The sequence below is a fragment of the Phyllobates terribilis genome, unplaced genomic scaffold (assembly GCF_046119375.1).
Source record: "Phyllobates terribilis strain yellow unplaced genomic scaffold, ASM4611937v1 Scaffold_183__1_contigs__length_3771566, whole genome shotgun sequence".
NCBI lineage: Eukaryota > Metazoa > Chordata > Amphibia > Anura > Dendrobatidae > Phyllobates > Phyllobates terribilis.
In genome coordinates, this window is record NW_027362943.1 from 695151 (window position 1) to 722054 (window position 26904).

Here is a 26904-nt window from a genome sequence, read left to right on the forward strand (position 1 = left end):
TTACCATCCGCTTTCTCTTACAGTCGCATCATAATATTTTTCTTCAAGTGATTTTCTGGCTTTGTGGTTTACAGATCTGGGCAGGTAACGTCTCCTAATCACAGGGGGTAGGTGGATCCTCCAGGTTGTAAGTTCTATGGAAAAGGGTTTCAATGCCCAAAATCATTTGAACAGTTTTGGGTGGAGGAGAATGTTGTGGTTTAGAGGCAAAATGGTGATCACACGATTGTGATACGGCCGGACTCCACCACTGATAAAGCAGCCACAGCCGGTGACTGAGAAGAATCTGTGACTTCTCTGCATTTAGTGGTCACTACTCACCTGGGTGGTCATATGTAGGAATCTCCTCTTTACACCGCTCATCACCCCTCACATATGCCTCTATAGTATTAATATAGGTCAGATCTTCACCCTGAAACAAATATTGTAAAAGTCACAAACAGATGAGAAGTCACATCTATGATCGGCTGTAATCCTGCCATCTCCACTGTTCTCATTACACAAATAGAAAACACAAAATACTGGTGGATAAAACAAGACTGAGCACAAGACCTTCACAGCCGTCTACACATCATAGGGGAGATCTCATGATAGCTTCTCTCCATCTACCTGATGATCCTGAGGAACACTGGGATCTTCTTGTTTGCAGTCCAGTGGAAGAAGAGGACGTGGACATCTCTCTGGTGTTGTCCTCTTACTGGATAGATCTGGAGGAAACACATAAGGGACTGAATTCATTCTTTACATACAGATAATTATAGGTCGTGTGTATTTAGTCCTGTCTATTACCTGGTGATGTGAGGGGCTGAGGAACCTCCATCATGACGTCTTTGTACAAATCTTTGTGTCCTTCTAAATACTCCCACTCTTCCATGGAGAAATAGACAGTGACATCCTGACATCTTATAGGAACCTGACACATACAATGATACCGTCATCCCCCCGATCCCTCCATAGCGTTACTGTATAATATCCCAGCATTCCCAGCAGTGTCACCTCTCCAGTTAGCAGCTCAATCATCTTGTAGGTGAGTTCTAGGATCTTCTGGTCATTGATGTCCTCATGTATCAGGGGGTGAGGTGGAAGCTCCGTGATTGGGCTCAGGGGTCTTCCCCATCCCTCAGACACATGGACCTGACAGCGCTCACTAGAGGTCTTCTTCACTATTGTGTAATCCTGGTTATGGAGAGACACATTAATAAATCTCACTACAGACATTTCCAGAGTACTCACCTCTCCAGTTCTGTCCATCTGTTATTCCCATAGATAAGAATGATGTAATGTGACGTCATCAGAATCTCTCACCTCTCCAGTAAGCCGGAAGAGGATCTCTAGGGTGAGGTGTAATATTCTCTCTGCCATCTTGTCTCTATCCATATCCATCTTTGATGATTCCATAAGGAAAATTCTCTTTAATAGATCTTCACTGAGAGGATCTGATATTGTAGGGACTTAAATGAGAAGATGATGAGCCGATGTAACATCATAAAAATCCTGTGTAATAATACAATTACTGGAGATAATAAAGGGAAACATATGAGATTTATTATTTTACAGTATTTCGTTTTCTTCTTTACATCTAGTAATAAAACCTATATATTTTAGGCCACAGACAACAAGCAGTTTCTTCCTTGGAGTCTGCAGCTGAACACGTTTCTCATAGACTCATCTTCCATAAAGCTAATTCTCGTCTCATTTACCGACACTGGAATCGGCATTAGCAATACTGCAGGAGATATTCATTATACATGACATGAGAAATAATTACTTCATGAGGAGGACAACATCTTCATCTTCTACTATGGCTTTAGAAACATATTTAGCCAGAGTCCGTCACTGACTACATCTCCACCGGTCGTCTATATGAATGTATCCCATCTTCCCTGGACTGTAATCTTCTATCACATTAGATCTCATGTTTGATTCACACACAGAAGTTTGAGGCTTTGACACATGGTAAAGTTTTTAATATTATACAGAGTAGGACTATCCCGAATGGGTTCACCTTGCCATGGTGGGATAGCTTTCATGCTATTTTTGATCAAAAACAGACCGCCGGGGGGAGCCGCCTGAAAAAATGCTTGCGTTTCCCATAGACTTACATTGGGCTCGTTGCTTGGGTCGAGCACCCGAGTATTCCAATGTGCTCAACCCGAGCATGGAGCACCCGAGCATTTTAGTGCTCGCCCATCACTAGTTCTGAGTTTAAATCCCTGGTGCAGAAAAAATAAACTTTTGTTTTTTAAATGATGTTGGCGAGCACACAAATTTCACTGATGCTTGGCTTTGATATCTGACGACTTTTCTCATACATCAGAATAAGAATCACAATTACTTTTAGACCCCCTGAGTATTATCATGGTTAATCTCATAAGCCAAGAAAAACCTGTAGGGACACTGAACTTTTTATTATTATATTATTATTATTATTATTACTACTATTATCCTTTCAAGCCAAAACTATGTGACACAGATGCCTTACCATTAAGCTGTAGGTTCATTATTTGATTATTTAGGTAGTGATATATAATAATAATTACATAGCAAAAGTAAATTGGGAGTTTGCAGCCAGTTCTTGGGTGGATGGAAAGAAAAATTGACAATAAAGAAATGTTATTATTAGACCCCTTTAAGAAATTATGCAAATGAACAGTCACTTGGAAATAGATATGTAGCAAATTAGTGCCTCCCAATTTACTTTGGCTATGTAATTTACCATGCAAATAGACAGCTTGTCTGAAACTCTTTAACACGTCAGGATGACAATCAAAATGTCAGATATTAAAAAGTAAAACACCCCTGTAGTTTGTGTGCTAAATAGGGATAGTTAAAAAAATAATAATAATAATAATATTTCTATTGGGATTTGAACTGTGACACTTTAGTTTCAGAGGCTGATGCCTTACCATTGAGCTATCCAGGCAAGTGATAGTAACTGGCAGCTTTTCTTGTCTTATGAGATCAACCATGAAAATACTCAGGGTGACTAAAAGTCATTGTGATTCTGATGTTTGAAGAAAGTCACACATCAGACTCACACATCAAAATCAAACATCATTTGAATCTGTCTTGCTAGCAGTCTGTGCATAAGTCCCAATGAGTTTCAATCAGATTTGCACTGAAAATCATATAACTAAATGGAACTCCTAGGTTTCTTCAACTGAGTTAATAGCTCAGTGGTTAGTGCACTGGTGTCTGGATACAGAATTTTAGGTTCAAGTCCCATCAGCGAACAGTGACTTTTTTTATTATTATTATTACAGTTGTAAAAGTCACTTATCAAAGTCACTTGTGAGAAACATTTGTCAGACAGGGTATTTAGCCTCAAACTGACATCATTATGATGTTTGATTTTGATATCTGATCATGTCCTAAAATGGACACTGTACTCCTGTGACTGTGTTAACCCCTCTAGTTGCTGTATGCTTCTGGAGCACAACACTTCCTGTCTCGTGCTTGTGTTACTGCTAATAGTTGCTGAATGCTTTTAAAGCAACAGCACTACTTCTGCATGTCACACTCTGCAACAGCACTAATTCTGGATGTCACAATGGGCATTGCAGAAAATGACCTTGGTGGATAACGTTCAGGCCTTCCTAACGGTGTTTGAAAGGGTCGCTGAGAGGGAGAAACTTATGCCAGAGCAGTGGGCTGAGGTATTGGCACCATACTTGACGGGAGAGCCCCAGAAGGTGTACTATGATTTAGCTTTGCAGGACGCCAAAGGGTATGGCAAGCTAAAAACTGAGATTCTCGCCCACTTGGGGGTGACAATGACTATCAGGGAGCAGTGGGTTCACCGCTGGGGTAATCATCGGGACAAACCACCTCGCTTCCAAATGTTTGACCTGTTGCACCTGGTCCAGAAGTTGCTGGTACCGGATTCCCCTACACCTGCGCAGATGGTAGAGCGGGTGGTGATGGACCGGTTTGTGCACTCCCTGCCAAGGCCCATACAGACTTGGGTTGCCCAGGGTGATCCTTGGAATGCGGATGACCTGGTTGGACTGGTCGAGAGATACCAGGGGGTTGAAGGTTCCTTGGGAAGGCAGCCCACTCCATACTGGGGTTCCCAACAGGGGGTTGAGACTGAAAAGGGGGTGGGCCATTCAGGGTCCAAAGGGGTGGGGGAGGTGGAGCCTAAGGTCCCTACAGGTGATGTTGTTTACTGGAGGTGCCACGGCCCAGGCCATATAGCCGCCCGTTGTCCGCTGAGCCGATGGACTGCAGCATAGGACGCCATTGTTCATATTATGCTTATCCGACCTGCAGTGTGAAGTGTCAACCCAGCGAGGGGCCACAAGCATGTACTGTGAAGGTGAACGGACAGGAGGTAACAGCACTGCTAGAATAAGGGAGTCTGGTGACTCTTATGATGGCCACCCTTCCTCTTCAAATGATCCCAGGGAAAAAAAGTTGGCGTTCGGTGCATTCATGGTGATGCTAAGGACTACCCCATGGTCAGAGTAGACATTGAAATGGCTCACAGTACTGAGTCCCACGAGGTCGGCGTCGTTCAGGACTTGTTGCACCCTATTACTATAGGCTGGGACTTGTGTTTATTTCGGGATGTGTCGGGGAAGAGTTCCAGGTTCGCTGGCTCAGATAAGAAACCAGTTAACCCTGAGGAGGTATCACCACACCCAGAGTCAGACAGGTTTCCCTTTTGTGTCTGCCATTCCGGAGTTAGGGGTGACCAGCGAGAATTTTGGGTTTGCCCAACATAGGGACCTAACTCTGAAGGAAGCCTTTAATAATGTCACGGTTATAAATGGGGTTACACAGGAGCTGGGGGCTGACACAAGATTTCCCCATTTTATGATGAGTGGGGAGTCGTTGTACCGGGTCAAGAAAGTGAGGGAGGAGCGAGTGGAGCAGTTAAAAGTGCCGGGCCCCTATAGACAGAAGGTGTTGGACATGGCCCATTGACATGTCTTGGGGGGGATATCTGGGAGTGGAAAAAACGCAGGAACAGATTGTGCAGAGGTTCTATTGGCCCGGATGTAAGTATTGCAAGTCTTGCCCTACACGCCAGTTAACCGCCCCCACCTCTCACTTTCGAAGTCGCCTTGTGCCTTTGCCCATTATTGTAGAGCATTCAAGAGGATTGCTATGGAAATTGGTTGGTCCCCTGATTGAATCTGCTCGTGGGCAACATCAGTATACACTGCTCAAAAAAATAAACGGAACACTCAAATAACACATCCTAGATCTGAATTAATGAAATATTCTCATTGAATACTTTGTTCTGTACAAAGTTGAATGTGCTGACAACAAAATTACACAAAAATCATCAATGAAATCAAATTTATTAACCAATGGGGGCCTGGATTTGGAGCCACCCCCAAAATTAAAGTGGAAAAACACACTACAGGCTGCTCCAACTTTGATGTAATGTCCTTAAAACAAGTCAAAATGAGGCTCAGTATTGTGTGTGGCCTCTACGTGCCTGTATGACCTCCCTACAATGCCTGGGCATGCTCCTGATGAGGTTGCAGATGGTCTCCTGTGGGATCTTCTTCAGGATGGCACTTCAATGCGAGCTGTGGCAAAAAGGTTTGCCGTGTCTGTCAGCGTAGTGTCCAGAGGCTGGAGGCGCTTCCAGGAGACAGGCCAGTACACCAGGAGACGTGAAGGGGGCTGTAGGAGAGCAACAACCCAGCAGCAGGACCGCTACCTCCTCCTTTGTGCAAGGATGAACAGGAGGAGCACTGCCAGAGCCCTGCAAAATGACCTCCAGCAAGCCACAAATGTGCAAGTGTCTGCACAAACGGTTAGAAACCGACTCCATGAGGGTGGTATGAGGGCCCGACATCCACAGATGGGGGTTGTGCTCACAGCCCAACACCGTGCAGGACGTTTGGCATTTGCCAAAGAACACCAGGATTGGTAAAGTCGCCACTGGCGCCCTGTGCTCTTTTCAGATGAAAGCAGGTTCACGCTGAGCACATGTGACAGAGTCTGGAGATGCCGTGGAGAGCGATCTGCAGCCTGCAACATCCTTCAGCATGACTGGTTTGGCAGTGGGTCAGTAATGGTGTGGGGTGGCATTTCTTTGGAGGGCCGCACAGCCGTCCATGTGCTCGCCAGAGGTCGCCTGACTGCCATTAGGTACCGAGATGAGATCCTCAGACCCCTTGTGAGACCATATGCTGGTGCGGTTGGCTCCGGGTTCCTCCTAATGCAGGACAATGCCAGACCTCATGTGGCTGGAGTGTGTCAGCAGTTCCTGCAAGATGAAGGCATTGAAGCTATGGACTGGCCTGCCTGTTCCCCAGACCTGAATCCGATTGAGCACATCTGGGACATCATGTCTCGCTCCATCCACCGTCACATTGCACCACAGACTGTCCAGGAGTTGGCGGATGCTTTAGTCCAGGTCTGGGAGGAGATCCCACAGGAGACCATCCGCCGCCTCATCAGGAGCATGCCCAGGAATTGTAGGGAGGTCAAACAGGCACGTGGAGGCCACACACAATACTGAGCCTCATTTTGACTTGTTTTAAGGACATTACATCAAAGTTGGATCAGCCTGTAGTGTGTTTTTCCACTTTAATTTTGGGGGTGACTCCAAATCCAGGCCTCCATTGGTTAATACATTTGATTTCCATTGATGATTTTTGTGTGATTTTGTTGTCAGCACATTCAACTTTGTACAGAACAAAGTATTCAATGAGAATATTTCATTCATTCAGATCTAGGATGTGTTATTTGAGTGTTCCCTTTATTTCTTTGAGCAGTGTATATTGGTTATCCTGGACTATGCCACACGCTTTCCTGAAGCGATTCCATTGAGAGACTCCATCGCAAAGAGTATAGCCTGCGAGTTAGTCCATAGTTTTTCCCCCGAACAGGCTCACCAAAGGGAGATACTCACCGACCAGGGAACTCCCTTTATGAGTAAGGTGATGAGGGAGTTATGCAAAGTCCTGCAATTCTCCCAGGTGAGGACTTCAGTATACCATCCTAAGACAGATGGCATTGTCGAAAGGTTTAACAAGACTCTGAAGAGTATGCTGAGAAAGGCCATAGAAAGGGCCGCAGAGACGGGGATTGTCTCCTACCGTATCTCTTGTTCTCCATTCGAGAGGTTCCACAGGTCTCTACAGGGTTCTCGCCATTAAAACTCCTGTATGGTTGACATCCGCGGGGTCTCCTGGATGTTGCAAAGGAAACCTAGGAAGCGGAGGTGTCGCCCCACAGGAGCGTTATCGAGCACGTCGCTCTGATGCAGGAGAGGATTGCGAAGGTGATGCCCATTATGAAAGAACATCTCCTCCAGGCACAAGAAGCTCATGCCAGAGTCTACAACCGGTCAGCCAGAGTGATCCAATTCAATCCAGGAGACCGAGTGCTCGTGCTAATTCCTACGGTGTGGGAGTAGATCCCACAGCACCCTCAGGTCCGGGTCGACCACAAGTACATACTAGTGTTTTCTGAGGATATTAAAGATACGGTCACTGTGATTGTGACAAGTTTCTATTACTTGTGTAAGGCTATGTGCCCACGTTGCGGACCTGAAGCATATTTTTTACGCTTCTCCCTGGCGGGAAAATCGCATGCGGATATTACATGCGGTTTTCCCCCCAGGTAGAAGCGTTTGTGAGGCGTCTTTGCATGCATTTCCGCATGCGGGTTATCAAGCACTTCTCCAAGCATCACTTGGAAAAGTGCTTGACAACTTGTTCAGAAAGGTAAAAAATAAAAAAATAAAGTTTATACTCACCTTCTGATGCATTCTCTGCCCCGTCCGGAGGCTTGAGCGGCTCACGCTGTTGTGTGCAGGACCTGCGGTGACGTCATTGAGTCATGTGGTGGGTCACATGACTCAATGACGTGGCAGGTCCTTCAGACAACAGCGCGACGGAGGGAAAACATCAGAAGATAAGTATAAACTTTATTTTATTCTTTTTTTTACAGGTTCTTTGGTACCCAGGTCTGGATGAGAGTCTCCTCTCCTCCAGACTTGGGTACCATCCGCACATTGATTCCGCTGCGCTTCCGCAAAATTAATGAACATGCTGCGGATTTTTGACCGCAGCATATATGCTGCGGAAAAATCCGCAGCATGGGCATTGACATTGCGGAATGCCATTGGGGACCATGGGGTGCGGATATACATGCGTTTTTCAAGCGTTTACGCTGCGGAAATTCCGCAGCATATACGCTTGAAAAATGCTACGTGGGCACACAGCCTTATTCCATATTTTTCTTGGTCTCTCGGTTAGGCATGGAGGAGTGTCTGTCTCTCCTGTTTTTCTGCAAACAATCGTGCGGAATCCAAAATAAACAGTGGGTACCTTATTCCTTGAATCTGGTGTTCATGTCTATTGCCTGTATATTAACATCTGTGACATTAGAGCAGTTTCTACTCAACTGTAAAAATTGGCCCCATGGATATTGCTTGTTTTTTTTTTTTTAGTAATTTAATAGTTTATTAGTGCTCATAGGTTAATGGTAGATGAGTGGCCCTAGGGTCCCATCCCGTACTTTCTTGATTGGTACATCCAGGAAAGGCAACTGGTAATAATTAAACTCTGATATAAATCTAAGTCCCACTCTATGGGTATTGAGTTCCCTGACAAATTCAAGAAATTGCTCTCTGACCAGATGATAAAAATGTTGTCAATATATCTATATAATACCCCAATATATGAATGCCACCACTTATGATCATCCCTGAATATTGTGGTTTCCTCCTATGAGCCCAGCAATAGGTTAGCATACGAGGGGGCACAGGGGCTCCCCATCGCAGTACCCCTGAACTGGTGGAAGTACTTCCTGTCAAAAAGAAATATGTTGGGAGTAAGTGTGAGTTTTAGAAGATCCTCCATGAAGTCATTATGTCTACTACACTCTATTGATCTTGATTTCAAGAAACGACTTACTCCTCTGATACCGTCCTCATGCGGTATATTACTGTACAAAGCCTCGATATCAAGTAAGGCCTGCTCCATTACATGCATGTATACATGCTCGAGGGTCTACATGTAGGGGAGCAGGCAAAGGGAAAACCAACTCCAGAGGGATTATTCCAACTGCAGGACCTCAGGACTTATTCCAACTGCAGGACCTCAGGCGGGACTGTGGAAATATTATACTGTGTGTAGGGGGATGGTGGTCGTGTAGGAACAGAATATACAACTGTTTATATGGAATGTGTTCATTCCCTTGTAATCCTGATATATTTCATGTTCATCCCATGTGCAAGATACACAAGAAATCCATAATATCTCTCCATATGTTTGGACCTGTAAGTTTTTATGTTCATTCTTTTTATTTATTCCTGATCTTCATTCTTTTTAGTACATCCCTGAACATTAAACTGTGTGGGGGGCATCATACATCCTGCATAAAGGGCATAATGGGGGCATTACACTGTGTGGGGGCATCAAACATACTGCATAAGGGGCATAATGGGGGCATTACAATGTGTGGGGGCATCAAACATACTGCATAAGGGGCATAATGGGGGCATTACACTGTGTGGGGGCATCATACATACTGCATAAGGGGCATAATGGGGGCATTACACTGTGTGGGGGCATCATACATCCTGCATAAGGGGCATTACACTGTGTGGGGGGCATCATACATACTGCATAAGGGGCATAATGGGGGCATTACACTGTGTGGGGGCATCATACATACTGCATAAGGGGCATAATGGGGCATTACACTGTGTGGGGGCATCAAACATACTGCATAAGGGGTATTATGGGGGCATTACACTGTGTGGGGGCATCATACATACTGCATAAGGGGCATAATGGGGGCATCATACATCCTGTATAAGGGGCATAATGGGGGCATTACACTGTATGAGGGCATCATACATACTGCATAAGGGGCATAATGGGGGCATTACACTGTGTGGGGGCATCATACATACTACATAAGGGGCATAATGGGGGCATTACACTGTGTGGGGCATCATACATCCTGCATAAGGGGCATAATGGGGGCATTACACTGTGTGGGGGCATCATACATCCTGCATAAGGGGCATAATGGGGGCATTACACTGTGTGGGGGCATCATACATCCTGCATAAGGGGCATAATGGGGGCATTACACTGTGGAGCATCATACATCCTGTATAAGGGGCATAATGGGGGCATTACACTGTGTGGGGATATTCATACTGCATAAGGGGCATAATGGGGGCATTACACTGTGTGGGGGCATCATACATACTACATAAGGGGCATAATGGGGGCATTACACTGTGGGGGGCAACATACATCCTGCATAAGGGGCATAATGTGGGCATTACACTGTGTGGGGCATCATACATCCTGCATAAGGGGCATAATGGGGGCATTACACTGTGGGGGCATCATACATACTGCATAAGGGGCATAATGGGGGCATTACACTGTGTGGGGGCATCATACATACTGCATAAGGGGTATAATGGGGGCATTACACTGTGGGGCCAGTAAAGGGGTCCTGTACTATGAGAACAATACGTTTCCTCCCTTCCTGTCTCCATAGTTGGGTCGTATGTATCTATTACAGGAAACAGAACAAAAACCTTATGATTCTTATAAAGACCCTAAAAGAGTCAACGTGCTGAAGGGGTTAATGCCCCCTGCGCCCAGTAATGGGGTCTCCACATACCTCCACATGCAGAGCCGCCACCACATATATGGCTGCTCTGTGCGCACAGGAGCTGTGATGAGGTCACAGGAGGGGAGGAGTCAGGGGTCACATGATCAGGGGCCTCAGTGGATGCAGGACTCTGCTGTGCTGGTTGTCATGGTGCTGGATGAGCTGAAGTTTATGTGTGGGGTCAGGAGGGGTTTACAGGGGGGATGTAGCAGAGCCGTGTGTGTACGAGGTGTACGGAGCAGAGCCGCGCGTGTACGAGGTGTACGGAGCGGAGCCGCGTGTGTTCGAGGTGTACGGAGCAGAGCCGTGTGTGTACGAGGTGTACGGAGCGGAGCCGCGTGTGTACGAGGTGTACGGAGCAGAGCCGTGTGTGTACGAGGTGTACGGAGCAGAGCCGTGTGTGTACGAGGTGTACGGAGCAGAGCCGCGCGTGTACGAGGTGTACGGAGCGGAGCCGCGTGTGTTCGAGGTGTACGGAGCAGAGCCGTGTGTGTACGAGGTGTACGGAGCGGAGCCGCGTGTGTACGAGGTGTACGGAGCAGAGCCGTGTGTGTACGAGGTGTACGGAGCAGAGCCGTGTGTGTACGAGGTGTACGGAGCAGAGCCGCGTGTGTACGAGGTGTACGGAGCGGAGCCGCGCGTGTACGAGGTGTACGGAGCAGAGCCGCGCGTGTACGAGGTGTACGGAGCGGAGCCGCGCGTGTACGAGGTGTACGGAGCGGAGCCGCGCGTGTACGAGGCGTACGGAGCGGAGCCGCGCGTGTACGAGGCGTACGGAGCGGAGCCGCGCGTGTACGAGGCGTACGGAGCGGAGCCGCGCGTGTACGGAGCGGAGCCGCGCGTGTACGAGGCGTACGGAGCGGAGCCGCGAGTGTACGAGCTGTACGGAGCGGAGCCGCGCCTGTACGAGCTGTACGGAGCGGAGCCGCGCGTGTACGAGGCGTACGGAGCGGAGCCGTGTGTACGTGGCGTGTGGAGCGGACCCGCGTGTAAGAGGTGTATGGAGCGGAGCCGCGTGTGTACGAGGTGTACGGAGCAGAGCCGTGTGTACGGAGCAGAGCCGCGTGTGTACGAGGTGTACGGAGCGGAGCCGCGCGTGTACGAGGTGTACGGAGCGGAGCCGCGCATGTACGAGGTGTACGGAGCAGAGCCGCGTGTGTACGAGGTGTACGGAGCGGAGCCGCGTGTGTACGAGGTGTACAGAGCGGAGCCGCGTGTGTACGAGGTGTACGGAGCAGAGCCGCGTGTGTACGAGGCGTACGGAGCGGAGCCGCGTGTGTACGAGGTATACGGAACGGAGCCGCGTGTGTACGGAGCGGAGCCGCGTGTGTACGAGGTGTACGGAGCGGAGCCGCGTGTGTACGAGGTGTACGGAGCGGAGCCGCGTGTGTACGAGGTGTACGGAGCGGAGCCGCGTGTGTACGAGGTGTACGGAGCGGAGCCGCGCGTGTACTAGGTGTACGGAGCAGAGCCGCGCGTGTAAGAGGTGTACGGAGCGGAGCCGCATGTTTACGAGGTGAGCGGAGCCGCGTGTGTACGAGGTGTACGGAGCGGAGCCGCGCCTGTACGAGCTGTACGGAGCGGAGCCACGCGTGTACGAGGCGTACGGTGCGGAGACGCGTGTACGAGGCGTGTGGAGCGGACCCGCGTGGAAGAGGTGTACGGAGCGGAGCCGCGTGTGTACGAGGTGTACAGAGCGGAGCCGCGTGTGTACGAGATGTACTTAGCGGAGCCGTGTGTGTACGAGGTGTACAGAGCGGAGCCGCGAGTGTACGGAGCAGAGCCGCGTGTGTACGAGGTGTACGGAGCGGAGCCGCGTGTGTACGAGGTGTACGGAGCGGAGCCGCGTGTGTACAAGGTGTACGGAGCGGAGCCGCGTGTGTACGAGGTGTACGGAGCGGAGCCGCGTGTGTAGGAGGTGTACTTAGTGGAGCCGTGTGTGTACGAGGTGTACAGAGCGGAGCCGCGTGTGTACGGAGCATAGCCGCGTGTGTACGAGGTGTACGAAGCGGAGCCGCGTGTGTACGAGGTGTACGGGGCGGAGCCGCGTGTGTACGAGGTGTACGGAGCGGAGCCGCTTGTGTACGAGGTGTACGGAGCGGAGCCGCGCGTGTACGAGCTGTACGGAGCGGAGCCGCACGTGTACGAGCTGTACGGAGCGGAGCCGCGCATGTACGAGCTGTACGGAGCGGAGCCGCGCGTGTACGAGCTGTACGGAGCGGAGCCGCGCGTGTACGAGGCGTACGGAGCGGAGCCGTGTGTACCTGGCGTGTGGAGCGGACCCGCGTGTAAGAGGTGTATGGAGCGGAGCCGCGTGTGTACGGAGCAGAGCCGTGTGTACTGAGCAGAGCCGCGTGTGTACGAGGTGTACAGAGCGGAGCCGCGTGTGTACGAGGCGTACGGAGCAGAGCCGCGCGTGTACGAGGCGTACGGAGCGGAGCCGCGCGTGTACGAGGCGTACGGAGCGGAGCCGCGCGTGTACGAGGCGTACGGAGCGGAGCCGCGCGTGTACGAGGCGTACGGAGCGGAGCCGCGCGTGTACGAGGCGTACGGAGCGGAGCCGCGCGTGTACGAGCTGTACGGAGCGGAGCCGCGCGTGTACGAGCTGTACGGAGCGGAGCCGCGCGTGTACGAGCTGTACGGAGCGGAGCCGCGCGTGTACGAGCTGTACGGAGCGGAGCCGCGCGTGTACGAGGCGTACGGAGCGGAGCCGTGTGTACGTGGCGTGTGGAGCGGACCCGCGTGTAAGAGGTGTACGGAGCAGAGCCGTGTGTACGGAGCAGAGCCGCGTGTGTACGAGGTGTACGGAGCGGAGCCGCGTGTGTACGAGGTGTACGGAGCGGAGCCGCGTGTGTACGAGGTGTACGGAGCGGAGCCGCGTGTGTACGAGGTGTACGGAGCAGAGCCGCGTGTGTACGAGGTGTACGGAGCAGAGCCGCGTGTGTACGAGGTGTACGGAGCAGAGCCGCGTGTGTACGAGGTGTACGGAGCAGAGCCGCGTGTGTACGAGGTGTACGGAGCAGAGCCGCGTGTGTACGAGGTGTACGGAGCGGAGCCGCGTGTGTACGAGGTGTACGGAGCGGAGCCGCGTGTGTACGAGGTATACGGAACGGAGCCGCGTGTGTACGAGGTGTACGGAGCGGAGCCGCGTGTGTACGAGGTGTACGGAGCGGAGCCGCGTGTGTACGAGGTGTACGGAGCGGAGCCGCGTGTGTGCGAGGTGTACGGAGCAGAGCCGCGCGTGTAAGAGGTGTACGGAGCGGAGCCGCATGTGTACGAGGTGAGCGGAGCCGCGCGTGTACGAGGCGGACGGAGCGGAGACGAGCGTGTACGAGGCGTACGGAGCGGAGCCGCGCGTGTACGAGGCGTACGGAGCAGAGCAGTGTGTACGGAGCCGCGCGTGTACGAGGCGTACAGAGCGGAGCCGCGCGTGTATGAGGCGCACGGAGCGGAGCCACGCGTGTACGAGGCGCACGGAGCGGAGCCGCGCGTGTACGAGGCGGACGGAGCGGAGCCGCGCGTGTACGAGGCGGACGGAGCGGAGCCGCGCGTGTACGAGGCGGACGGAGCGGAGCCGCGCGTGTACGAGGCGTGCGGAGCGGAGCCGCGCGTGTACGAGGCGTGCGGAGCGGAGCCGCGCGTGTACGAGGCGTGCGGAGCGGAGCTGCGCGTGTACGAGGCGTGCTGAGCGGAGCCGCGCGTGTACGAGGCGTGCGGAGCGGAGCCGCGCGTGTACGAGGCGTGCGGAGCGGAGCCGCGTGTGTACGAGGTGTACGGAGCGGAGCCGCGTGTGTATGAGGTGAGTGGAGCCACGTGTGTACGAGGTGTACGGAGCGGAGCCGCGCGTGTGCGAGGTGTACGGAGCGGAGCCGTGTGTACGAGGCGTGCGGAGCGGACCAACGTGTACGAGGCGTGCGGAGCGGACCCACGTGTACGAGGTGTACGGAGCGGAGCCGCGTGTGTACGAGGTGTACAGAGCGGAGCCGCGTGTGTACGAGATGTACTTAGCAGAGCCGTGTGTGTATGAGGTGTACAGTGAGGAGCCGCGTGTGTACAGAGCAGAGCCGCGTGTGTACGAGGTGTATGGAGCAGAGCCGCGTGTGTACGAGGTGTACGGAGCGGAGCCGTGTGTGTACGAGGTGTACGGAGCAGAGCCGCGTGTGTACAAGGTGTACGGAGCTGCGCATGTACGAGGCGTACGGAGCGGAGCCGCGCGTGTACGGAGCAGATCCGCGTGTGTACGAGGCGTGCGGAGCGGAACCGCGTGTGTACGAGGTGTACGGAGCGGAGCCGCACGTGTACGAGGTGTACGGAGCGGAGCCGCGCGTGTACGAGGTGTACGGAGCGTAGCCGCGCGTGTACGAGGTGTACGGAGCGGAGCCGCGCGTGTACGAGGTGTACGGAGCGGAGCCGCGCGTGTACGAGGTGCACAGAGCGGAGCCGCATGTGTACGAGGTGTACGGAGCGGATCCGCGTGTGTACGAGGTGTATGGAGCGGAGCCGCGTGTGTACGGAGCAGATCCGCGTGTGTATGAGGCGTGCAGAGCGAGCCGCGCGTGTACGGAGCAGAGCCGCGTGTGTACGAGGTGTACGGAGAGGAGCCGTTTGTGTAAGAGGTGTACTTAGCGGAGCCGTGTGTGTACGAGGTGTACTTAGCGGAGCCGTGTGTGTACGAGGTGTACTTAGCGGAGCCGTGTGTGTACGAGGTGTACTTAGCGGAGCCGTGTGTGTACGAGGTGTATGGAGCGGAGCCGCGCGTGTACGAGGTGTATGGAGCGGAGCCGCGTGTGTACGAGGTGTATGGAGCAGAGCCGCGTGTGTACGGAGCAGATCCGCGTGTGTACGAGGCGTGCGGAGCGGAACCGCGCGTGTACGAGGTGTACGGAGCGGAGCCGCACGTGTACGAGGTGTGCGGAGCGGATCCGCGCGTGTACGAGGTGTACGGAGCGGAGCCACGCGTTTACGAGGTGTACGGAGCGTAGCCGCGCGTGTACGAGGTGTACGGAGCGGAGCCGTGCATGTACGAGGTGCACGGAGCGGAGCCGCGCATGTACGAGGTGTATGGAGCGGAGCCGCGTGTGTACGGAGCAGATCCGCGTGTGTATGAGGCGTGCGGAGCGGAGCCGCGTGTGTACGGAGCAGAGCCGCGTGTGTACGAGGTGTACGGAGAGGAGCCGTTTGTGTAAGAGGTGTACTTAGCGGAGCCGTGTGTGTACGAGGTGTACTTAGCGGAGCCGTGTGTTACGAGGTGTACTTAGCGGAGCCGTGTGTGTACGAGGTGTACTTAGCGGAGCCGTGTGTGTACGAGGTGTACTTAGCGGAGCCGTGTGTGTACGAGGTGTACTTAGCGGAGCCGTGTGTGTACGAGGTGTACGGAGCGGAACCGCATGTGTACGAGGTGTACGGAGCGGAGCCGCATGTGTACGAGGTGTACGGAGCAGAGCCACGTGTGTACGGAGCGGAGCCGCGCGTGTACGAGGTGTACGGAGGGGAGCCGCGCGTGTACGAGGTGTACGGAGCGGAGCCGCACGTGTACGAGGTGTACGGAGCGGAGCCGCGTGTGTACGAGGTGTACGGAGCGGAGCCGCGCGTGTACGAGGTGTACGGAGCGGAGCCGCGCGTGTACGAGGTGTATGGAGCGGAGCCGCGTGTTTACGGAGCACATTCGCGTGTGTACGAGGTGTACGGAGCGGAGCCGCTTGTGTACGAGGTGTACGGAGAGGAGCAGCATGTGTACGAGGTGTACGGAGCGGAGCCACGTGTGTACGGAGCGGAGCCGCGTGTGTATGAGGTGTACGGAGCGGAGACGCGCATGTACGAGGTGTACGGAGCGGAGCCGCGCGTGTACGAGGTGTACGGAGCGGAGCCGCGCGTGTACGAGGTGTACGGAGCGGAGCCGCGCGTGTACGAGGTGTACGGAGCAGAGCCGCGCGTGTACGAGGTGTACGGAGCGGAGCCGCGCGTGTACGAGGTGTAAGGAGCGGAGCCGCGCGTGTGCGAGGTGTACGGAGCGGAGCCACGCGTGTACGATGTGTACGGAGCGGATCCGCTCGTGTGCGAGGTGTACGGAGCGGAGCTGCGCGTGTGCGAGGTGTACGGAGCGGAGCCCCGTGTGTACGAGGTGTGCGGAGCCACGTGTGTACGAAGTGTATGGAGCGGAGCCTTGTGTGTACGAGGTGTACGGAGCGGAGCCGCGTGTGTACGGAGCAGAGCCGCGTGTGTACGAGGTGTATGGAGCGGAGCCGCGTGTGTACGAGGTGTACGGAGTGGAGCCGCGTGTGTACGAGGCGTTCGGAGCGGAGCAGGGTGTGTACGAGGTGTACTTAGCGGAGCCGCGGTTGTACGAGGTGTACGGAGCAGAGCCGCGTGTGTACGAGGTGTACTTAGCGGAGCCGTGTGTGTACGAGGTGTACTTAGCGGAACCGTGTGTGTACGAGGTGTACTTAGCGGAGCCGTGTGTGTAAAAGGTGTACTTAGCGGAGCCGTGTGTGTACGAGGTGTACGGAGCGGAGCCGTGTGTGTACGGAGCAGCGCTGCGTGTGTAATGGGGTGTGCGGAGCGGAGCCGCTTCTGAACGAGGTGTACGGAGCGGAGCCGCGTGTGAACGAGGTGTACGGAGCGGAGCCGCGTGTGTACGGAGCAGAGCCGCGTGTGTACGGAGCAGAGCCGCGTGTGTACGGAGCAGAGCCGCGTGTGTATGAGGTGTAAGGAGCAGAGCCGCGTGTGTATGAGGTGTAAGGAGCAGAGCCGCGTGTGTACAAGGTGTAAGGAGCGGAGCCGCGTGTGTACGAAGTGTACGGAGCAGAGCCGTGTGTGTACAAGGTGTACGGAGTGGAGCCGCGTGTGTACGGAGCGGAGCCGCGCGTGTACGAGGTGTACGGAGTGGAGCCGCGCGTGTACGAGGGGTAGGGAGCGGAGCCGCGCGTGTACGAAGTGTGCGAAGCGGAGCCGCGCGTGTACGAGGTGTACGGAGCGGAGCCACTCGTGTACGAGGTGTACGGAGCGGAGCCGCGTGTGTATGAGGTGTACGTAGCAGAGCCGTGTGTGTACGAGGTGTACGGAGCGGAGCCACGTGTGTACGAGGTGTACGGAGCAGAGCCGCGTGTGTGCGAAGTGTATGGAGCGGAGCCGCGTGTGTACGGAGCAGAGCTGTGTGTGTACGAGGTGTACGGAGCGGAGCCGCGTGTGTACGAGGTGTACGGAGCGGAGACGCGCGTGTACGAGGTCTACGGAGCGGAGCCGCGCGTGTACGAGGTGTACGGAGCGGAGCCGCGCGTGTACGAGAGGTACGGAGCGGAGCCGCGAGTGTACGAGGTGTACGGAGCGGAGCCGCGCGTGTACGAGGTGTACGGAGCGGAGTCGCGCGTGTACGAGGTGTGCGGAGCCGCGCGTGTGCGAGGTGTACGGAGCGGAGCCGCGCGTGTGCGAGGTGTACGGAGCGGAGCGGAGCCACGCGTGTGCGAGGTGTACGGAGCGGAGCCGCGCGTGTGCGAGGTGTACGGAGCGGAGCCGCGCGTGTGCGAGGTGTACGGAGCGAAGCCGCGCGTGTGCGAGGTGTACGGAGCGGAGCCGCGCGTGTGCGAGGTGTGCGGAGCCGCGCCTGTGCGAGGTGTACGGAGCGGAGCCGCGCGTGTGCGAGGTGTACGGAGCGGAGCCGCGCATGTGCGAGGTTTACGGAGCGGAGCAGCGCGTGTGCGAGGTGTACGGAGCGGAGCCGCACGTGTGCGAGGTGTACGGAGCGGAGCCGCGCGTGTGCGAGGTGTACGGAGCGGAGTCGCGCGTGTGCGAGGTGTGCTTAGCGGAGCCGCGCGTGTGCGAGGTGTACGGAGCGGAGCCGCGCGTGTGCGAGGTGTACGGAGCGGAGCCGCGCGTGTGCCAGGTGTACGGAGCGGAGCCGCGCGTGTGCGAGGTGTACGGAGCGGAGCCGCGCGTGTGCGAGGTGTACGGAGCGGAGCCGCGCGTGTGCGAGGTGTACGGAGCGAAGCCGCGCGTGTGCGAGGTGTACGGAGCGGAACCGCGCGTGTACGAGGTGTACGGAGCGGAGCCGCGCGTGTACGAGGTGTACGGAGCGGAGCCGCGCGTGTACGGGGTGTGCGGAGCGGAGCCGCGCGTGTACGGGGTGTACCGAGCGGAGCCGCCCGTGTACGAGGTGTACGGGCGGAGCCGCCCGTGTACGAGGTGTACGGAGCGGAGCCGCCCGTGTACGAGGTGTAGGGAGCAGAGCCGCGTGTGTACGGAGCAGAGCCGCATGTGTACAAGGTGTACGGAGCGGAGCCGCGTGTGTACGAGGTTTACGGAGCGGAGCCGCGTGTGTACGAGGTTTACGGAGCAAAGCCGCGTGTGTATGGAGCAGAGCCGTGTGTGTACGAGGTGTACGGAGCGGAGCCACGTGTGTACGAGGTGTACGGAGCAGAGCCGTGTGTGTATGAGGTGTAGGGAGCGGAGCCGCGTGTGTATGGAGCAGAGCCGCGTGTGTACGAAGCAAAGCCGCGTGTGTACAAGGTGTACGGAGCGGAGCCGCGTGTGTACGAGGTTTACGGAGCGGAGCCGCGTGTGTACGAGGTTTACGGATCGGAGCCGCGTGTGTACGAGGTTTACGGAGCGGAGCTGCGTGTGTATGGAGCAGAGCCGTGTGTGTACGAGGTGTACGGAGCGGAGCCACGTGTGTACGAGGTGTACGGAGCAGAGCCGTGTGTGTACGAGGTGTACGGAGTGGAGCCGCGTGTGTATGGAGCAGAGCCGTGTGTGTACGAGGTGTACGGAGCGGAGCCACGTGTGTACGAGGTGTACGGAGCAGAGCCGTGTGTGTACGAGGTGTAGGGAGCGGAGCCGCGTGTGTACGGAGCAGAGCCGCGTGTGTACGGAGCAGAGCCGCGTGTGTACAGAGCAGAGCCGCGTGTGTACGGAGCGGAGCCGCGTGTATACGAGGTTTACGGAGCGGAGCCGCGTGTGTACGAGGTTTACGGAGCGGAGCCGCGTGTGTATGGAGCAGAGCCGTGTGTGTACGAGGTGTACGGAGCGGAGCCACGTGTGTACGAGGTGTACGGAGCAGAGCCGTGTGTGTACGAGGTGTACGGAGTGGAGCCGCGTGTGTACTAGGTGTACTTAGCTGAGCCGCGTGTGTACGAGGTGTATGGAGCGGAGCCGTGTGTGTACGACGTGGTGTACAGAGCGGAGCCGCGTGTGTACGGAGCAGAGCCGCATGTGTACGAGGTGTGCGGAGCCGCGTGTGTACGAGGTGTACGGAGCGGAGCCGCGTGTGTACGAGGTGTACTTAGCAGAGCCGTGTGTGGACGAGGTGTACGGAGTGGAGCCGCGTGTGTACGGAGCAGAGCCGCGTGTGTACGAGGTGTACGGAGCGGAGCCACGTGTGTACGAAGTGTACAGAGCAGAGCCGTGTGTGTACGAGGTGTACGGAGTGGAGGCGCGCGTGTACGGAGCAGAGCCGCGTGTGTACGAGGTGTACGGAGCGGAGCCGCATGTGTACGAGGTGTACGGAGTGGAGCAGCGTGTGTACGAGGTGTATGGAGCGGAACCGCGTGTGTATGAGGTGTACTTAGCGGAGCTGTGTGTGTACGAGGTGTACTTAGCGGAGCCGCGTGTGTATGAGGTGTACTTAGCGGAGCTGTGTGTCTACGAGGTGTACTTAGCGGAGCCGCGTGTGTACGAGGTGTACGGAGTGGAGCCGCGTGTGTAGGAGGTGTACTTAGCGGATCTGTGTGTGTACGAGGTGTACTTAGCGGAGCCGTGTGTGTACGAGGTGTACTTAGCAGAGCCGTGTGTGTACGAGGTGTAATTAGCGGAGCCGTGTGTGTACGAGGTGTACTTAGCGGATCCGCGCGTGTACGAGGTGTACGGAGCGGAGCCGCGCGTGTACGAGGTGTACGGAGCGGAGCCGCGTGAGTACGAGGTGTACGGAGCGGAGCCGCGTGTATACGAGGTGTACGGAGCGGAGCCGCGTGTGTATGAGGTGTACGGAGCGGAGCCGCGTGTGTACGAGGTGTACGGAGCGGAGCCGCATGTGTATGGAGCAGAGCCGTGTGTGTACGAGGTGTACGGAGCGGAGCCACGTGTGTACGAGGTGTACGGAGCAGAGCCGCGTGTGTACGAAGTGTATGGAGCGGAGCCGCGTGTGTACGGAGCAGAGCCGTGTGTGTACGAGGTGTACGGAGCGGAGCCGCGTGTGTACGAGGTGTACGCAGCGGAGCCGTGTGTGTACGAGGTGTACGGAGTGGAGCCGCGTGTGTACGGAGCAGAGCCGTGTGTGTACGAGGTGTACGGAGCGGAGCCGTGTGTGTGTACGAGGTGTACAAGGTGGAGCTGCGTGTGTACGGAGCAGAGCCGTGTGTGTACGAGGTGTACGGAGCGGAGCCGCGTGTGTACGAGGTGAGCGGAGCCGCGTGTGTACGGAGCGGAGCCGCGTGTGTACGATGCTTACGGAGCGGAGCCGCGCGTGTACGAGGCTTACGGAGCGGAACTGTGTGTATGAGGCGTATGGAGCGGAGACGTGTGTACGAGGTGTACGGAGCAGAGCCGCGTGTGTACGAAGTGTATGGAGCGGAGCCGCGTGTGTACGGAGCAGAGCCGTGTGTGTACGAGGTGTACGGAGCGGAGCCGCGTGTGTACGAGGTGTACGCAGCGGAGCCGTGTGTGTACGAGGTGTACGGAGTGGAGCCGCGTGTGTACGGAGCAGAGCCGTGTGTGTACGAGGTGTACGGAGCGGAGCCGCGTGTGTACGAGGTGTACGCAGCGGAGCCGTGTGTGTACGAGGTGTACGGAGTGGAGCCGCGTGTGTACGGAGCGGAGCCGCGTGTGTACGAGGTGTACGCAGCGGAGCCGTGTGTGTGTACGAGGTGTACAAGGTGGAGCTGCGTGTGTACGGAGCAGAGCCGTGTGTGTACGAGGTGTACGGAGCGGAGCCGCGTGTGTACGAGGTGAGCGGAGCCGCGTGTGTACGGAGCGGAGCCGCGTGTGTACGATGCTTACGGAGCGGAGCCGCGCGTGTACGAGGCTTACGGAGCGGAACTGTGTGTATGAGGCGTATGGAGCGGAGCCGTGTGTACGAGGTGTACGGAGTAGAGAACTCCCCGAGCAGAGACGCACGTGTATGAGTTGTAGGGAGCAGAGCCGCGTGTTTACGAGGTGTACGGAGCGGAGCTGTGTGTACGGAGCGGAGCCATGTGTGTGTGAGGTGTACAGAACGGAGCTGTGTGTACGGAGCGGAGTCAGGTGTGTACGAGGTGTACGGAGCGGCCAAAAGCAAAGCCCTCGAGGTGTGAAGAACATACGACCCTCTAAAGCAGGGGTCTCAAACATGCGGCCCCTGAGGTTGCTTTATGCGGCCCGCAGGCACAGACCCCTTGATGATCCCGACCAGGTCCAGGAGGAGCCGCCTACAGCAGTGCTGCATTGCCGCACAGAGACTGTTTCCCAGCACTGCATTTCCAATGCCAGCCACTGGCCAATCAGAGGCCAGCAGCTGATATCTGCGTGTCGGCGCAGCGAGTATGACGTCATTGCCATACGCAGATATCAGCTGCTGGCCTCTGATTGGCCGGTGGCTGACATTGGAAATGCAGTGCTGGGAGACAGTCTCTGTGCGGCAATGCAGCGCTGCTGTCGGCGGCTCCTCCTGGACCAAGTCGGGATCGTCAAGGGGTCGGACTCTGTGGTGCCTGCGGGCCACATCTGCAGGAAGGCCGCCGAGGGAACGGAGGACAGGTGAGAATCATCTTTTTTTTTCTATTTTATGTGTGTGAAGAACAGCACAGGGGGCACATAGCCACAAGAGGGGACCTGGATGGGGCACAGAGCCACAAGAGGGGACCTGGATGGAGCACATAGCCACAGGATGGGGACCTGGATGGGGCACATAGCCACAAGATGCGGACCTGGATGGGGCACATAGCCACAAGATGGGGACCTGGGTGGGGCACATAGCCACAGGATGGGGACCTGGATGGGGCACATAGCCACAAGATGGGGACCTGGGTGGGGCACATAGCCACAAGATGGGGACCTGGATGGGGCACATAGCCACAAGATGGGGACCTGGATGGGGCACATAGCCACAGGATGGGGACCTGGATGGGGCACAGAGCCACAAGATGGGGACCTGGATGGGGCACAGAGCCACAAGATGGGGACCTGGATGGGGCACATAGCCACAAGATGGGGACCTGGGTGGGGCACATAGCCACAAGATGGGGATCTGGATGGGGCACATAGCCACAAGATGGGGATCTGGATGGGGCACATAGCCACAAGATGGGGACCTGGATGGGGCACATAGCCACAAGATGGGGACCTGGATGGGGCACATAGCCACAAGATGGGGACCTGGATGGGGCACATAGCCACAAGATGGGGATCTGGATGGGGCACATAGCCACAAGATGGGGACCTGGATGAGGCACATTAGTACAAGATGGGGGCCAAGATGGGGAACATTGCCACAAGATGGGGACCTGGATGGGGCACATAGCCACAAGATGGGGACCTGGATCGGGAACATTGCCACAGGATGGGGACCTGGATGGGGCACATAGCCACAAGATGGGGACCTGGATGGGGCAAATAGCCACAAGATGGGGATCTGGATGGGGAAAATAGCCACAGGATGGGGACCTGGATGGGGTACATAGCCACAAGATGGGGATCTGGATGGGGCAAATAGCCACAGGATGGGGACCTGGATGGGGTACATAGCCACAAGATGGAGACCTGGATGGGGCACATAGCCACAAGATGGAGACCTGGATGGGGCACATAGCCACAGGATGGGGACCTGGATGGGGCACATTAGTACAAGATGGGGACTTGGATGGGGAACATTACTACAAGATGTTTGCCATTATTACTATATGATGCTAATTGTAAGACAATATTACTGAATGTGGCCAATTGGGGGAAACAAAATTGTAAAAATCAAAAAAATAAAAATAAAGCATGAAAAAATATTGGGCACTAAAAATGCTGTTTTATATGTAAACTAAAGTAAACACAAAAAAGTGCACGTTTATTATCGCCACATCCATAACGACCCAAGCCATAAAAAATAAACACGGAAAAAATGTTCAAAAGGTGTATACAAAAAAAAATGGTATCACTAAAAATGTCACATTGAACAAAGAATGCGGCCCCCCAAATTCAAATTTTTTCCATGTGCGGCCCATATACCCAGCCGAGTTTGAGACCCCTGCTCTAAAGTGACCCCATTTCGGACACTGTACCCACGAGGGAAGTCATCTGAGGGTGTAATGGGCGTTCTTACGTTCTTATCCCACAGGTGTCTCACTGATTTCTTTACCACTCGTTTCTGTGTAAATAATATTACATTTGTTCAGAGCCGCAGCGAGGGGTTCAGCCAGGGGTGGACACACCATCGATGCAGCTGCATCCGGGCCCAGAGGTGGAGGGGGGCCCATGCAGGAAGGGGCGTACGGCTCAGGCAGTAGACCACGCAGCTGCTATGGGGCCCCTTGACTGAGGGCTGATGCTGCTTAACCCCGTCCACTCCCACCCGTAATGATTTTTGATACCCTGGGCAGAGTGCGAGCATTGAAAAAGGGGACACGTCATGCAGGAGAGAGGCCGCTGGCCAATGAACGATTCCCCATCAGACTGATGAGAGCGCTCATTGTCTGCTGTGTCTGTCCTCCTGCAGGGACTTACAGTGGGTCTTCTGTCTCCTGCTGTTCCTTTCCCAGCAGCATTTCCTCAAAGAGTAGAGGGTGGGGGAGGAGAGTCCACAGCATCGGACAGCACGTAGGGGCAGGAAGCTGATATCATTCCTGTCTGCTGTGTCCTCTCCTCCACAGTGGGTTCTGCAGCCCTCTCCAGAAGACCCCTATATCATAAAAGATTAGTATATGAGTGTATGTATATGTGCAGGGCTGCCACCAGGAATTTCAGGCCCCATACTGGCAAAAAAATTTCGGGCACCCTTGAGACTCCGCCCAGGCTCCACCCCAGCCCCATCTCCATTCCTCAAACCTTCCACAGTCACACCGCCCACTCTTGGAAAAACTCCACTTCTGCACCACATCCTTATCAATCACACATTAAGGGTATCCCGAAGCTGCGGGATAGCCGTGCAGCTTCTGCCCTCAATTTATGCAATTGAGTGGCGCGATTTTTTTTTTTGTACATGCGGAGTTTTCTCATAGATGTTAATCTGTGGAGAAAGTCCACATGTGGACCCGCAAGAGAAATTGACATGCTGCAGGTCTAAAAGATGCGCCACATGTCAGTTTCCATGGGTGATCCACAGGTGCACAGAGTCGCATAGTGGACATGGGATTTCTAGAAATCCCATCCACTATGCTGTAACACCTGGCCACTGCAGGTATGATGCTACATAAGCTGCAGTGTCAAACTCGCAGCGGCTACGACCATGAGCACATACCCCAACAGTTCCCATAGAACACCAGATCACATACATAGCCAGCAGCTTTTGTTTTGGCCAAAAGAATTTGTAAGCTGCCACGACAAGGTAAACTCTTCTGGCCGGGCCCTACTCTAACCTATTAAACATTCTTAAAATATCCAGTACTCTATTTAGGTATATTTTTCTTAAAGGGAATGTGTTACATACATTTTTTAAAATAATATCACATACAAGGGACAAATACTGTTACACCATGGCTGGACTACATATTACCACCACATAGTGACCGAATAACACCACATACAAAGAATACCGACACATCATGACTAGACCACATATTATCACCACATAGTGACCGAATAATACTACATACAAGGAACAAATACCACCACACCATGGCCGGACTACATATTACTACCACATAGTGACCGAACAACACCACATACAAGGAACAAATACCACCACACCATGACCAGACCACACATTACCACCAGATAGTGACCAAATAATACTACATACAAGGAACATATAATTAAACCTCATACTCTTGTTCATGCATATTTGTATCCCATCCTGTATATAAACTGTTTATTGCAGGAAATTTGTGTGAAAACCACCGATGTTAGGAAAAACACCCGCATCTGATCTGGTGCAAAGCATAATATCCTGGCAAAGGATCATAGAGCCGCAGATATACCGAGCATTATCTGTCATATCAATGGGAGGCAAATAGATGCATCATTGTAAAACAGACGAGAACAAGTACAAAACACTGGTGAGATTACTGTGGAGCATTGTAATGGCGAATCAGATTAGATGGAGCATACAAATCCATGCCATCCAGGAGTTGGATGTATAACAGATCAATTGCAATGGGATACGTCTGCATAGAGTCTGATGCAAAACTTTATCATGAGGCTATAGGTATTGCAAGCATTTCTATCTGTATCAATGAAAAACAGATTGTCATGGAAATATTGAAAATCTTTTCTTCTCCCCTGTCATAGATATTAAGAAGTCTCTCTCAGACTCCTCTTCCCTCCTCCCCTATAGTAATTGTCCACAGGAGAAGAGCTGACACTTTGGCCAGTGGCCTCTGTGCAAATCAACACACACATGAGAAGGGCCTTGCAAGCAAATGCTGGCCCAAAAGCTGCTACCAAACCCAATTAACACAGGCTTGTGATAGATTTACAGCTAACTGAGGAGGTTGTATTCCCAGTGCTTCAAAGGGAATGTAACAAAGGCCTGCAGACGGCCGAATCCAATATGGAATAATTAAAGTTCCATATGTCCGATAATAATGGGGCCTATATTTTGGGTGGCAGGGTCAGCTAAGGAACCATATGGATATTTTCATGTTGCTGTAAGCCCCTCCGGGGAGCTGTGGAGCAAAAGTAACAAAATAGCAGACGGCAGCTATACCGTCTGTGGTCTCTGGAGAAAGGTAAAATCAAAAACGGAAAATATGGTATCACTTTCAAGCCTCGACGATCAACCCAAGATAAGTTATCGCAAAAAACAGATATCTAATAAAAATATGAAGGCTGGAGACCAGCCCCCGTGATGTCATCACAGGGGGTGTGTGGGCAGGTCTCCCCTTAGGCATAAAAGAATCCACGGAGGATGGATCAGCACTTATGTTGGAAGTTACGTATTTTGTGTAGCACGGGTCACATTCGCTGAACGGGCATCGGAGTGCTTCCCTCAACCTATACTAAGTCGTACCTGCTAACTGTATAGAGTAAGTTGAGAATTGGAAGACAACAGTAATGTGTTGCCTGACAAAGGTTTTCTATAGAGTGTGGTGTCCACTTTATGAGATGTTACTATCCCTGTCAGGAAATTATCCAGAAATGGAGTGGAAATCAAAGGTTCGCTGACAGTGAATTTTAAATTTA

At 54.1% G+C, this 26904-nt stretch overlaps 1 protein-coding gene across 1 annotated transcript; it reads right to left on the reverse strand.

Annotated features, from left to right (window-relative positions):
• LOC141212726 (oocyte zinc finger protein XlCOF8.4-like) lies at nt 1–10679 on the reverse strand. Its single transcript, XM_073665033.1, has 7 exons — nt 10624–10679; nt 1306–1451; nt 997–1176; nt 790–913; nt 610–707; nt 322–412; nt 1–134 (listed from the first exon to the last, which is right to left on the reverse strand). Exons 2-7 carry the CDS (start codon nt 1396–1398, stop codon nt 1–3), a joined length of 720 nt encoding a protein of 239 aa, XP_073521134.1. The 5' UTR covers nt 1399–1451; nt 10624–10679.
• Between the last annotated feature and the right edge of the window lie 16225 nt (nt 10680–26904).

Excerpts from the sequence above, each read along its gene's own strand:
- LOC141212726 (XM_073665033.1), bottom strand. The coding sequence starts at position 1,398 with ATGGAATCATCAAAGATGGATATGGATAGAGACAAGATGGCAGAGAGA. Across the intron at positions 914-996 it reads TTGAGCTGCTAACTGGAGAG|GTTCCTATAAGATGTCAGGA; the intron begins GTGACACTGCTG and ends TGTATGTGTCAG. Across the intron at positions 135-321 it reads TCCTACATATGACCACCCAG|AACTTACAACCTGGAGGATC; the intron begins GTGAGTAGTGAC and ends CCTTTTCCATAG.